The following is a 14,545-nucleotide window of genomic DNA, read 5'->3' on the forward strand; positions in this document are numbered from 1 at the left end:
GTATAGTTTTGAGCATTTCTTTTGGAGTTGTTTCTAGTTTTGTTCCACTGTAGTCTGAGAAGATACTTGATATGATTTCAATTTTCTTAAATTTGTTGAGACTTGTTTTGTGGCCTGTCATACAGTCTATCTTGGAGAATGTTCCACATGTTGAGAAGAATGTATATTCTGCAGTTGTTTGGTAGAATGTTCTGTAAATATCTGTTAAGTCCATTTGTTCTAGTGTATACTTTAAGTCCATTGCTTCTTTGTTGAGTTTCTGTCTCAACAAAAAGAGTCTAGTGCTGTCAGTGGAGTATCGAAGTCCCCCATTTCACTTTGTTGCTATTTCATTTCCTAGGTCTAGTAGTAATTGTTTTATAAATCTGGGAGCTCCAGTATTAGGTGAATATGAATTCAGGATTATAATATCTTTTTGTTGGATTGTTCCTTTTATTATATAATGACCTTCTTTTTCTTTCTTTCTTTTTTTTTTTTTTTTTTTTACTGTTGTTGCTTTAAAGGTCTGTTTTGTCTGATATAAGAATAGCTACTTTGGGAGACCAAGACGGGCGGATCACGAGGTCAGGAGATTGAGACCATCCTGGCTAACACGGTGAAACCCCGTCTCTACTGAAAATACAAAAAATTAGCTGGGTGTGGTGGCGGGTGCCTGTAGTCCCAGCTACTTGTGAGGCTGAGGCAGGAGAATGGCATGAACCCGGGAGGCGGAGTTTGCAGTGAGCCGAGGTCGCGCCACTGCACTCCAGTCTGGGTGACAGAGGGAGACTCTGTCTCAAAAAAAAAAAAAAAAAAAAAAAGAATAGCTAATTCTGCTTGCTTTTGGTTCCCATTTGCATGGGATATCTCTTTCCCCCCCTTTACCTTGAGGTTATATGAATCCTTATGTGTTAGATGACTCTCTTGAAGACAGCAGATATTTGGTTTGTGATTTTTTAAAAATCCATTCTGCCATTCTGTATCTTTAAGTGGATCATTTAGGCCATTTACGTTCAATATTAATATTGAGATGTGAGATACTGTTTTGTTTATCATTTTAGTTGTTACTTACTTTGTTTTTTTTTCATTGTGTTATTGTTTTATAGGCCTTGTGGGTTTTATCTTTCAAGAGGTTTTATTTTGGTGCATATTGAGCTTTTGTTTCAAGATGTAGAACTCTTCTGAAGAGTAATGCTGGTTTGGTAGTGGCAAATTCCCTCGGCATTTGTTTATCTGAAAATGGCTTTATCTCTCCTTCATTTAGGAAACTTAGTTTTGCTGGATGCAAAATTCTTGGGTGGCAGTTATTCTGTTTAAGGAGGCTAAAGATAGAACCCCAATCCCTTCTAGCTTGTAAGGTTTCTGCTGAGAAATCTCTGTTAGTCTGATTGGTTTTCCTTTATAGGTTACCTGATGCTTTTGTCTCACAGCTCTTAGGATTCTTTCCTTCATGTTGACTTTAGATAGCCCGATGACTATGTGCCTTGGTGATAATCTTTTTGCAATGAATTTCCCTGGAGTTCTTTGAGCTTCTTGCATTTGGATATTGAAATCTCAGGCAAGGCCAGGGAAGTTTTCCTCAGTGATTCTCTCAAATAAGTTTTCTAAACTTTTAGCCTTCTCTTCTCCCTCAGGACCACCAAGTATTTTTAGGTTTGGTTGTTTTACATAATCCCGTATTTCTTGGAAGCTTTGTTCATTTCTTCTTTCTTTTTTTTTTTTTCTTTCTTGAGATAGGGTCTTACTCTGTTGCCCAGGCTGTAGTACAGTGTTGTGACCTTTGTCTCCTGGGCTCAAGCAATCCTCACACCTCTGCCTCCTGAGTAGCTGGGACTACAGGCACATGCCACCACTCCCGGCTAATTTTTATGTTTTTTTGTAGAGATGGAAATTTGCTATGTTGCTCAGGCTGGTCTCAAAGTCTGGGCTCAAGCAGTCCACCTGCCTTGCCCTCCCAAAGTGCTAGGATTATAGGCATGAGACACTGACCCCAGCCTATTTATTTCTGTTGATTCTTTTTTCTTTATTTTTGTCTGATTGGGTTAATTTGAAAGCCTTGTCTTGGAGCTCTGAAATTCATTCTTTTACTTGTTCTGGTCTATTGTTGAAACTTTCCATTGCATTTTGTATTTCCCTAAGTGTGTTTCATTTCCGGAAATTCTGATTGTTTTTTCTTTATGATATCTATGTAGAAAATTTTTCCTTCATATTCTGAATTGTTTTTTAAGTTTTTTTTTTATGTTGGTTTTCACCTTTCTATGGTGTCTCCTTGAGTAGCTTAATAATCAATGTACTGAATTATTTATCTGATTATTTCAAAGATTTCGTTTTAGTTTGGATCCATTGCTGGGGAGCTAGTGTGATCTTTCGGGGGTATGATAGAACCCTGTTTTGTCTTATACCAAAATTACTTTTCTGGTTCTTTCTCGTTTGTGTAGAGTATTTCTTCTAATTGTTCTTGAATTTATTTTTGATTTGGCTGTGGTTTTTTTAAGTTTCTTTTTCCTCTTCACTAAGGATGTGACTTTAGTGTTTATAGTTTATTATAGCCTAATGTGATTCTTAATGCTTTTAGGGTGAAGACTGTATGAGTTCCTTGGCTATAGAGAGTCTTTGTATGATGGCTTCTTTAGATGCTGGTTGTATTTATTTATTTATTTATTTATTTATTTTTGTTGAGATGGCGTCTCGCTCTGTCACTCAGGCTGGAGTGCAGTGGCACAATCTTGGCTCACTGCAACTTCCACTTCCCGGGTTCAAGTGATTCTCCTGCCTTAGCTTCCCGAGTAGCTGGGACTACAGGTGTGCACCACTACGCCTGGCTAATTTTTGTATTTTTAGTAGAGACGGGGTTTCACGATGTTGGCCAGGCTGGTCACAAACTCCTGACCTCAGGTGATCCACCTGCCTTGGCCTCCCAAAGTGTTGGGGATTACAGGCGTGAGCCACTGCCCCTGGCCTGTATTTAATAGATATGTACTTGATGTGTGGGCAAGTTCACTGTCTCCTATGGGGTTGAGATGGAAAGGTCTCTTGAAGCTCATCTCATTCCCCTGTGGTGTGCACTTTTTTATTTATTTAATTTTTCCCCTGTATTTTATTTACTAAGTTGATGGTTAAGGCTTCAGGCCAGTAGGGGAGCTGTCCCTGGGTAGGAACCAGTTGTGGCTAAAGCAAATGGGTAAATGCAATACTCAGTAAGGCAGAGAGGTTCCATCCTTGATGAAAGTGGCTGGGGGAACTCTCAATTAGATGCACTGAGGTCTTATCAAGGGGAAGGGTGGGAGCCACCTCAGCTCCTGTGCCAGGCCAGTAGGAAAGCTATTCACCTCCCAGACTCGCTCCTGCCCTAGTGTTCCAGCTATTCAGATCAGACAGGCATCTCTTTTCATCTGTAGGACTGTTGTTGTTCCACATAGAGAGGAATTTGTGACTCTGCCTCTCTTGCAAGCCTGAACTTGGGCCAGGGCGGGGGTGGGGGTTGGGGGATTTCTCCTGTGGAGATGCAGTCACTCTGTAGTGTTCCAGGAAGGCTGTCTATAGGTCCACCTTTGCCAAGCTCCTGTAGAGAAGCCCCAACTGTGTCTGTGTAGTGGTGGACAAGGTGGGAGAGAAGATACCTTCTCCAGGACCCTTCATGAGCAGTAAAGCTGCCTGATTGTTGGGGTAGAGCTGCAGACTTTCCCTTCTGAGCCCAGCACTGCAATTGTGTCTCTGCTGAAAGGAACTTCCCATCAGTGGAAAGATCTGAAACTCAAGGCCTGCCATCTGAATTCTTTTGTCCCATGGGGTATTCCCTTGGTGTGATGTTCTCCTCCTTCCCTTAGGAGTAGGAATTCCTGAGAGCCAGGATAAGTTGATTGCTATTGTTCTTCTGGGTCTAGCCACCCAGTGGGGCTGCCCAACTCCAGGCTGGTGCTGGGGAATGTCTGCAAGGGATCCGGTAATGGGACCTGTCCTCAAGTCTTCCAGCAAGGGATATACCAACACTAGTGCTGATGGGAGTGTCAGGTGAGTGAGGTAGACTCTTTGAGGTTCCTTGGTTACAGGAAGCCTTAGTGTGCTGGCTTTCTCGAATGCTGGTTATAATAGTAGTGAACTGGTCACGTGGACAGATGCAGGACCTCCTGGTTAGCCAGGGTTTTGCAGGCAATGATGATAGCTTAGGTCATGCACTGGTTTTCTCCTTTCTGTTCACAGTGTTATTCTACCTAGAGATGCTGTAGTGGACTGTGTTGGTTGGCATCCAGCCTGGAGGTAGCATTTACAAAAGGGCACCAGCTGCAGTAGTAGCAGTGGGATTCGAGCTTGTCCTGTGTTGCCCAGGAGGTATTCTGGTTTCTCAGGTGACAACGGGGGCCATAAAGCTGCCAAAAGCTTCTGTCCTTTGTATTAAGTAACCAGGGTGGGTGGAGGGGTACAGCCAGGTAGGGGCTGGGTCAGGTGGGTCTACACTCTGTCTCTCCATGTGTGGGGAAAGCCGTGGCTCCTATGACGGTTGGTGGGGCGGTTCTCAGGTCATTAGGGTAATGTTCCAGAGAGGAATGTAACTGCCTCTACTGCACAGAAGAGGTCGCACAGTGTGTGGGGAGTAACAGGTGGCACTAAGCCTCACCCAGATCCCACATGGTCGGAAAGGCAGATCTCACTCCCTCTGTGCTCTGCTAGCTGCACTGGGCTAAGTTCCAGGCAGCCTAGGCTCAGAACTCAAACCTGCCCCAGGCCATAAGCTTTCCCTGTGGGAAAGCAGCTGTGGCTTTCAGGCCATGCTCCTCCCAGGCCACCTGCAGGGCCAGGCACCTGGCTCCTGCACTTGTGGCTGCAGTGCACTTCCCCCTGCCCCTGGGAGGTATGGGTTCTGGACAAAGGAGTTCATCCTCACTCAGTGTTATATCTTGAAATGGGGAGATTCTTTCAACCTGCGACCACTACCTGAGCTTGTTGGCTGACTTCCCCAAGGTCCCCTGTGAGGTACAATAAAGAATGGCTTACCTTGGTCTGCACTGGAGACTGGGAATACCTGCAAAGCACTTCCCGCCACTGTTTCTACTTTTATATTTCTTACTGCTCCCTAAATCAGTCCCAGCCCTGGGTAAGGTTAAGGCCTTCCCCCATGGCCTGGATTTTCAGGTTCCCCAGTGGGAACCTGAAAGCAGCTTCTCTCTATCTCACACTCTGGAGACTTACAGTTTTTCTCTTGTCTTATGGTTTAGGCTGCAGACTGCCACTTCTTTAAAAGGTCTGTGGATTCTTTCAGTTTTCCTGTTAAGTTCCTGCGTGGCTTCTTGGAAAAAGAGTCACCATGTGATTCTCAATACACTATTCTGTTCTTCTAAGTGGGAGAAGCATGCTAACACTGCTTCTTATCTGCCATCTTGGTGGGGGTGGAAAAACCAAAACCTCTCAAAGTATTTTCTAACTTCTCTTGTAGATTCTTCTTTTGCCTATTGCTTATTTAGAAGTGTTTTGATTAATTTTTACGTGTTTGTGAATTTTTCAGTTTTCCTATTGTTATTGAATTATAGTTTTATTCCATTGTGATCAGAAAAGATGTTTTTTATGATTCCAATCATTTTAAATTTAAGATTTGTGGATTAATGTATGGTCTCTCCTGGAGAATGTTGCATATGCACTTGACAAGAATATATACTCTGTTGTTGGGTGGAGTGTTCTCTATAGGTCTTTTATATGTATTAGTTTATAGTGTTGTTCAAGTGTACTGTTAACTTACCGATCTTCTGTCTAGTTGTTCTGTCTATTATTAGAAGTGAGGTGTTAAGTCTGCAACTATTATTGTGCACCTATTTCTCCCCATAATTCTGTTAACTTTTGCTTTGTGTATTTTAGGGCTCTTGTTGCTTCATAGATTTTGGGGCTCTGTTAGGTGTGTATATTTTTTTAACTGGTATATTTTCTAGATGTGAACCTTTTATCAATATGTCTCTCTAGTAAGTTTTTGATTTAAAGTCTCTTTAGTCTGATAGTAATATAGCCACCTAGGGTCTATTTTGGTTACCCTTTGCATGGAATATTTTTTTCCATCCTTTAGTTTACCTCTTCATGTCTTTGTATCTAAAGTGAAGCTCCTGTAAATAGCATACAGATAGATTCTGGTTTTTAAATCCAATCTGTCAATCCCTGTCTTTTAATAGAAGAGTTTAATCCATTTATACTTAGCGTGATTGCTGAAAAAGAAGGATTTACTTCTGCCATTTAGTTATTTCTGTATGTGTTTTGGTTTTTTATGCCTCAGTTCCTCCATTATGGCCTTGGGGTGGTGATATTTAGTTGAGTTGTTTGCCTTTTTGATTCACTTCTTTCATTTTAATCATATTTTAAAGTTTGTTTTCTTAGTGGTTACCTTGGGGATTATAATTAATATCTTGAACTAGTTGGAAGAATACCAGGTTAGCTTTAGTAGTACATAGACATACTGCTTCTGTAACTCTCCATCCTTCATTTTTTATGTTGTTATTGTCATAGATTATATCTTTATACATGGTATACTCATTAACAACAGATTTATTATTGTTTCATGCATTTGCATTTTATTTTTTATTTATTTTTGTAAATTTTATTTTTTGTGCAGACTCCTCTGCTGGGGCCGCAACTGCTGAGAGGAGCCGCACATTTGCCTTTTAAATCACATAGGAAAAAGACATTACAAACCAAAGTACAACACTACTTTTATATTTACCTAGGAAGTTACATTTATTAGTGTTCTTTATTTTTTCTCATGACCTCATGTTACTGTCTAATATCCTTTTATTTCAGACTAAAGGACTCCCTGTAGAATTTCTTGTATGGCATGTCTATTGTAAATGAATGCTCTCAGCTTTTGTTGACTTGGAAATGTCTTAATTTTCCCTTCTTTCTTGAAGGATAGTTTTGCTGGATATAAAGTTATTGGTTGACCAGTTATTTTGTTTCAATACTTCTTTTTTTCTTTTTGAGACAGAGTTTTGCTCTGTTGCCTAGGATGGAGTGCAGTGGTGCGATCTTGGCGCACAGCAACTCCGCCTGCCAGGCTCAAATGATTCTCCCTCCTCAGCCTCCTGAGTAGCTGGGGCCATAGGCATGCACCACCATGCCTAGCTAATTTTTGTATATTTTGTAAAGGCAGGGTTTCACCATGTTGCCCAGGTGTGTCTCAAACTCGTAGACTCAAGCAGTTCACCTGCCTTGGCCTCCCAAAGAGCTGCAATTACAGGCATGAGCCATTGTGCCCAGCCTTCTTTCAATACTTTATTTTGTTTTTATTTTTATTTTAGACACAGGGTCTTGCTGTGTCACGCAGAATAGAGTGCAGTGGCATGATCATGGCTCATTGCAGCATTGACCTTATAGGATCAAGCAGTCTTCCTACCTTGGCCTTCTGAGTAGCTAGTAGAACACCACTATGCCCGACCAACCAAAAAAACTTTTTGTAGAGATCAGGGCTCACTATATTGTCCAGGCTGGTCACAAACTCTTGGCCTCAAGTAGTCCTCCTGCCTCATTCTCCCAAAGTGCTGGGATTACAGGTGTGAGCCAGTGCACCTGACTTTTCAGTACTTTAAATATGTCCCACTGCCTTCCGGCCTCCATGGTTAATCTTACTGAGGATCAGTTGCCTGGGATCAGTTGCTTCTATCTTGCTGCTTTCAAGTTTCTCTTATTGTGTTTTGACAGTTTGACTATAATATGTCTCCGTGTAGATCTCTTTGAGTTCATACTGCTTGGAGTTTGTTGAACTTCTTGGGTATGTATATTTATGTCTTTCATCAAATGTGGGAAGTTTTCAGTCATTATTTCTTCAAATCTTTGACCCTTTCTTTCTGTTCTTCTGAGAGTCCTATAATGTGTATATTGGTATGTTTGGTTTCACACAGGTCCCTCAGGCTCTATTAATTTCTCTTTTTCTTTTTTCTGGTTCCTTATACTGGATTATTTTGTTTTGTATTCCAGTTTCCTGATCCTTTTTTCTGCTTGCTTAAGTCTGCTGTTGAACCCCTGAAATGAATTTTTCATTTCAGTTATTGTCAACTCCAGGCTTTCTGCTTGGTTCCTTTTCATAATTTCTGTCTCTTTGTGGTGTTCTCATTTTGTTCAGACGTTGATTTCCTGATTTCCTATAGTTTTTTCCCCCCACAGCTTTCTTTAGCTCGTTGAACATATTTAAGACAGTTCATGTGCCATCTTTGACTATTAAGTCCAATATCTGGGTTTCTTCAGAGATAATTTTTGTTAAATTATTTTTTTCTTGTGAATGGGCCATACTTGCTTATTTCTTTGTATGATTTGTGATTTTTGTTGAGGATGAGAAATTCTGAATATTATGTTTGGAAGTTTGGAAGTCTAGTTCTCCTACTTTTCAGGAATAGCCGATTTTTGCTTGTCAACTGCTGGATCCATCTGTTTGAACTTTTCCAAGCTGTTTTTGCAAAGAGTATGTTCCTTTTTTAATATGGCCATTGAAATTTTAGTTCTCTTATCACTGTGTTTAACCAGCAATCCGACAATAATTTCCTTAAATGTCTGTCTCCCAGAAGGGTGGAGGGGTGTGGAACAAACTACCTTTTTAAATCCCTTGTGGCTGGGAAGCTGCTTGAGCCAATCAGGGTTGAAACAATGCCAGCCTCTATGCTTAGCCCCTCAGCCATCAAAAGCAGTGGTCAGTAATCAGAACATACAACCTTGATTTTTCAAGGTTGAAAAACCAAGATGCAAAGGTTCTAATTTCCCAATCTGGCACCAACTAGCTACACTAGGAACATCCTCGTGGCTACCTGCCATGGGTTGTTGGCTGGGGGATTATAGCAGCCATGTTATTAATAAATGTGAAGTTTACTGAAATTTACTTGCTGTTTTATCAAACTCTCCTCTGGGCCCTGAAGTGTTTGAGTAGACTCCAGAGTTCAAAAATAGTTGCTTTAGACAGCTGAATAGTTGTTTTGATCTCAGATTCTTGGAGCTTCCTATTCTCTCTTCTGTGATGTCACTCAGTTTTTTTATGGTAAGCATATATTTTTAGTGTACCATTTTAATTTCTAGTGTTTTTTAGCTGTATTTTTTGAGTTATTTTTAGTAGTTGCTCTAAGGGTTACTATATATCTCTTAATTTATCACAATCTGCTTCAAATTAATACTGACTTAATTCTGGTAAAACAGGAACTTTGCTCCAATGTAGCTCCATTTTCTCCCCCTTCATTTGTGCTTTTATTGTTATGTAATACTCAAAACAGTGTTAATTATTGCTTTATACAGTCTTGTTTTTCAAAGCATTAAGAAAAGAGAACTATACTTATGCAGTGTTTATAATCACATATTTATCATTTTCAGCACTCTTAATTGGTTCTTGTGGATTTGAATTATAGTCTGGTGTTATTTTCTTTCATCCAGTAGGACATTTTGAGCTGGTATGGGCAATGGTGGCAGCCTTGGTTAAGAATGCCACAGGCTTTCACTTTTCTTATCTCAACTTTAGTAGTTTTTCATGAATAAACATTTCTCAATTTGTTACATTTGGCTCATTTTTAGAACCCCAAAATACTCGTTTTTGACAATGCTGTCCAGTTGTTTTTGGGGAGAGAATTTTCTGAACTCTTCACTCTGCCACAGCTGGAAACCTCCCCTACTACCTTGATATCTTTGCAGAAAGCATAGATTACATTTTGCACTGTCCTTAGCTGTGTATAGATTGGGCTTAGAGCCAAGGCAGGCTGAAAAGTGAACCTACTTTTCCTAAGCTGATGGGACTTAGGAGAAGGAAAGAGGTTGGAAGTAGGGCAAAGAATAATTGGGCCTTTTATCATCTTGCCTGGGTCTTTGAGCCCCCACATCCTATCTTTCCTGAGGCTTAGTCCTTCACAACACAGTGTCCTTATGGAGGCTTTCTGGCTCCTTCTACCGCCTTCTCTCCTGCATTCCTTGTCTGGGGATGGGCAGAGTAGACACTGGGTACTCAGTGTCAAGAAGCACCTGCTTGTACCCTTGCATGCCTTCTTTGGAGGGTGTGGAGGGACTCAAAATAGAGGTCAGGGTGCCAAGATAAGTGTTGGCTCTGCAACTCTGCATGAGGTTTTCAGTCTTCTTTCAGGCAGCCTTGCACAGACGGGGGGCTTTGCATTTGGAGCTGTGGTGAGGATGGTGGGATACACTCTGTACCTCATGCCCTTAGTGAAGGTTTTAGGGAACTGCTGCCCAGGAGGGGAGGGGAAAGAAAATATTTGCCTCAGAAAGTAATATGCTGACCATCCTACCAGTTACGGGGAGAAAATGCACATATAATTCTTAAAGAACTTTACTGATTAAGTCTGTTGCCTCCTGTATAGAATTTCTGTGGGAAAAAAGCCAAATGTTATCTTATTGTTGTCTTTATCTTTCCACAGATAATGCCTCAAACATCTCTGTAACCAGATGCTTTTGCTTTTCTGTTTTGCCAGAGGAATGTTACGGCATCCGGAGTCATCCCTCAGATTTCTCTGATCATGGGCCCATGTGCTGGTGGGGCCGTCTACTCCCCAGCCCTAACAGACTTCACGTTCATGGTAAAGGTAAGAAAGAAGGGCCTGTTTTTGGTGCCGTTTGAGATTTGTGCAGTTCCTTACCTGCAATAAAAATAATTCCTGACCCAGATCTAGGTTGTTACCTGCATTCTCGTTGGCTTTCAGCATAGTGATGATAAGGTGTTAGTGGAGAGAGGGTTTTGGCATGAAATCTGTAGCTTGTGGGGGTTCAGTGGCAGGGGGTGCTTATGTACTTCACTGGTGGGTGATTTTACTTGTTGATCTGAATTGCAAATGATTTTCAGTTAATCAAAGAATCCTGTCCTTTGACCAGATAGATGACTGTTTACTGAGTCCTATTCAAGAAGTTTCTCATGGAAGGCTTTTCTGTAATCTGTTTATTGGGAAGTTGTTTCTGATGTTTCACCTTTATTTCTTCAGCTCCTTGCCATTTTATTACATTGTGTCCATAATGGTAAAGGATAAATCTGATCTCACACTTCATTTTCAGAGGTACATATCTTTATTACATGACTTTAATGGACTTATATTTTAAAAATATTTTTAAATGAAGTCTTTTTGAACTTATACATGAGTAATTACCATTCATCTCAAACCTTGCTTTAAAAAAATCAGCCTTTTCTTCTTAAAATATTAATAAAAATGAACATTGGATGCCAAGACAGAATGGTTGGGGGGAAAAAGTAGTGATAGCCATCCAACTTGAGGAGAGGAGTTCTAGAGGGAGTGTAAATGGGAAACCCTTTGTTCTCAAGGGAAGTTAGGCAGTAGGAATTCAAAAGTTTCACAAAGTGCTTACCACTTTGACCCAACTATTCTGTTCTTAGTGATATACCGAAAGTAGTGTAAGTGTTCAACAATAAGAGTGACTTTTATTAATCAAATTTAAGATGGGCCATACACAGTGTCTCACGCCTGTTATCCCAGCACTTGGGAGGCTGATGCAGGTGGATCACTTGAGCTCAGGAGTTTGAGACCAGCCTAGGCAACGTAGCGAAACCCCATCTCTACAAAAAAATACAAAAATTAGCTGGGCGTGGTGGTGCATACCCGTGGTCCCAGCTACTTGGGAGGCTGAGGTGGGAGGATCACTTGAGCCCAGAAGGTCAAGGCAGCAGTGAGCCAAGATCGTGCCACTGCACTCTAGCTCTGGGTGACAGAGGAAGACCCTGCCTCAAAAAAAAAAAAAAAAAAGTAAGATGACCACTTCTCTTACTTGGTGGACAATGCAGAATTTTCTGAACTTTGCTTACTAAATCTATATATACACACCTAGCTGGTGCTACCCCCATTCTCTCCTCCTTCCTGCCTGTTATGAAGGGAGGTGTGGGATCAATTCCTCTGGCTAGAGCCATCCTTTCCTCCTGCTACACACATCCACATTGCTGAATATAACTCTCCACCCTTCTTCAGGACCCTTATACTGTTCCTTTTCTCCTTTCTCTTTATATCTTCAGTCTGTCCGTTGGTACTAGATCCTCCCATCAAAACTTAATCACACTCAGGTCTTTCCTATCATCAAAACAAAAACTGTCCTCTAGTTGGCGTACTCCTGTAGCTCTTGCTGTGTTTCTCTCTTGCCATTCCATTCTTTAACACATGTTAATTTAGCTTTGTCCCCTAGACCACTAAATCGTTTTTTTTTTTTTTAAGGTCCTCAGTGACTTGCATCACTGTAAATGCAGTTTAACTCTCATTTTCCTGTCTTTCAACAGTATTCCCTTGGCTTCCATTATACCATACTCTGGCATTTCTTCTCACAACTCTGACCATACCTTCCTGGTTTCCATTGGCAATTTACATGATTCCATTCAGACTCTAGATGCTGGAGTTCATTTCAACTGCTTTCTCTTTTAATTCTGTGTTTTATTCTAAGCAATCTCATTTTCTGCTTACAAAACTTTAGTTAATAATTGTATATTAGTGAGACTTCCTCTCTTGTCCTCAGCAACATTATTAAGCTGTCACCATTCTACATCTTAAATATTCTGTGTATTTAATAAGAGTGCAGTGGAAAATACTAAGTCTCTTTTAAAGGACTACACAAGGTAATTATAAAGTTCTTATGGGAGGAAGAAACACCATGCAAGAATAAACATTCTATGAAAGTAGTGTAATGAGGAGTTAGCCCTACCAGGTGCCAGGATATAAAACTACAATAACTAAAACAGTCTGAAGAACTTGTAAGTAAATGGACAGAAAGACCAAGGGACATTACAGAATTGATACATAGATCTACATCTATTTGGACATTATGATGAAAAGGATATTATTCTAAGCAGAGTCACTGATAATAACAATTTCTTATGTCAGAGATACCAGTGATTGCTGCATCACTAAATCCAGTTGACATTTCTCACCCTTTGTCTTACCTGTTGACAACATTTGCTCTAGCTGATCACTCCAGTCTCATGACTTTAAATACTGATCCGTATGCTGACAACTCTGAAATCTGTTCCGCCAGGATTATATTTTTAAGAGCCTACCAGAATTTCCATTTGGACTTTAATGGGTATCTCAAACTTAACAGGTTTTGATTTCTACCAAGCTTCTCCTGCATTGCTCTCCTGCAGCCTTCGCCATTTTAAATGGCAAGTCTAGTCTTCCAGTGGCTCAGGTAAAAGCTTTGACACTGCCTTGACTCGTCTTTTGCTATCAGATCCCAAATTTAGTCAGAAGGTCCTGTTGGCTTTACTTTAGAATATAATCCACAATATAATCAAGTTGCTTCTTAGCACGACTACTTACTTCTTACTAACAAAACTGCTACCACTTTGATTCAAGCACATCATTTCCCACCTGATTATTACAGAATCCTCCTGACAGGTCTCCCTGCTTCTAAACCTGGGAGCTGAAGGTTGCAGTGAGCGCTTTGGGAGGCTGAGGCGGGTGGATCACTTGAGGCTAGTAGTTTGAGACCAGCATGGCCAACATGATGAAACCCTGTCTCTACTAAAAATACAAAAATTAGCCAAGCATGGTGCATGGTGGTACGTGCTTGTAATACCAGCTACTAGGGAGGCTGAGGCAGGAGAATCGCTTGAACCTGAGAGGCGGAGGTTGCAGTGAACCAAGATCACGCCACTGCACTCCAGCCTGGGTGGCAGAGCAAGACTCTGTCTCGGAAAAAAAAAATAATAATAAAAATAACCCAGGTCAGGAAATAGCTCTTCAAGAGCCCTGTCATCATGATCCTTTCTAAGGATCATTGTAGCCTCCATCCTGCTTAGAATTTGTTATTAATAATAATTCTTTATTGTCTCAGCTTTTATGGTAATGTTTTTATTTGCTTTGCTTCATAGTTGAAAATAAAAATTGCCTCCCTAAACAATGTGGATTAGCATTTCCTGTTTTGACCTTTACGTTAAGTGAAACCATATAATACGCTCTCTTTTGTGCATGGCTTCTGGCTCATTATGTTTTTAAGATTTATCTATGTTGTTCTTTGAAAATGTAGTTCATTCACTTTAATAGCTGTGTAGTAAGTGTGTGTGTGTGTGTGTGTTTTCTTTTGTGTGTGTTTGGTGTTTTTTTTTTTTTTTTTTTTTTGAGACAGAGTTTTGCTCTGTCACCCTGGCTGGAGTGCAGTGACATGGATCTCACCTCACTGGAACCTTTGCCTCCTCAGTTTAAGTGATTCTCACACCTCAGCCTCCCATGTAGCTGGGACTACAGGCGTGTGCCACCACACACCCGGCTAATTTTTTGTATTTTTGGTAGAGATGGATTTTGCTGTGTTGGCCAGGGTGGTCTCCAACTCTTGGCCTCAAGTAATCTGCCGGCCTCAGCCTCCTAAAGTGCTGGGAGTATAGGCATGAGCCACTGCGCCCAGCTATAGTAAATATTTCTTAACATATTCATTCATTCCACTGCAGATGGACATTTGAATTATTTCAAGATTTTTGCCATTGCAAATGATGCTGATGTAAACATTTTTCTATATGTATCTTGGTGTGCACATTTTATTTTCTGGTGCTGATGTAAACATTTCACATTAGAGGCAATCTTAGGTCATAGGATATATATGTCTTCAGCTTCTCTAGGTAATGCCCGTCTGT

General features: G+C 40.7%; 1 protein-coding gene across 9 annotated transcripts in view; it reads left to right on the top strand.

The window, feature by feature from the left end:
- The window catches only part of PCCB (propionyl-CoA carboxylase subunit beta), an 87,216-nt gene that overhangs the window by 23,020 nt on the left and 49,651 nt on the right, over positions 1 to 14,545 (top strand). For all 9 annotated transcript variants that reach the window (XR_679202.4, XR_001713649.4, XR_010155338.1 and 6 more), the window contains exon 6: positions 10,404 to 10,514. Coding sequence is in view for 6 of the 9 variants with exons in the window: in XM_009446528.4 (XP_009444803.1) it covers positions 10,404 to 10,514 (111 nt within the window). In the remaining 3 variants the exon portion in view is untranslated. The remainder of the gene's footprint in view (positions 1 to 10,403; positions 10,515 to 14,545) is intronic.

The sequence above is a fragment of the Pan troglodytes genome, chromosome 2 (assembly GCF_028858775.2).
Source record: "Pan troglodytes isolate AG18354 chromosome 2, NHGRI_mPanTro3-v2.0_pri, whole genome shotgun sequence".
NCBI lineage: Eukaryota > Metazoa > Chordata > Mammalia > Primates > Hominidae > Pan > Pan troglodytes.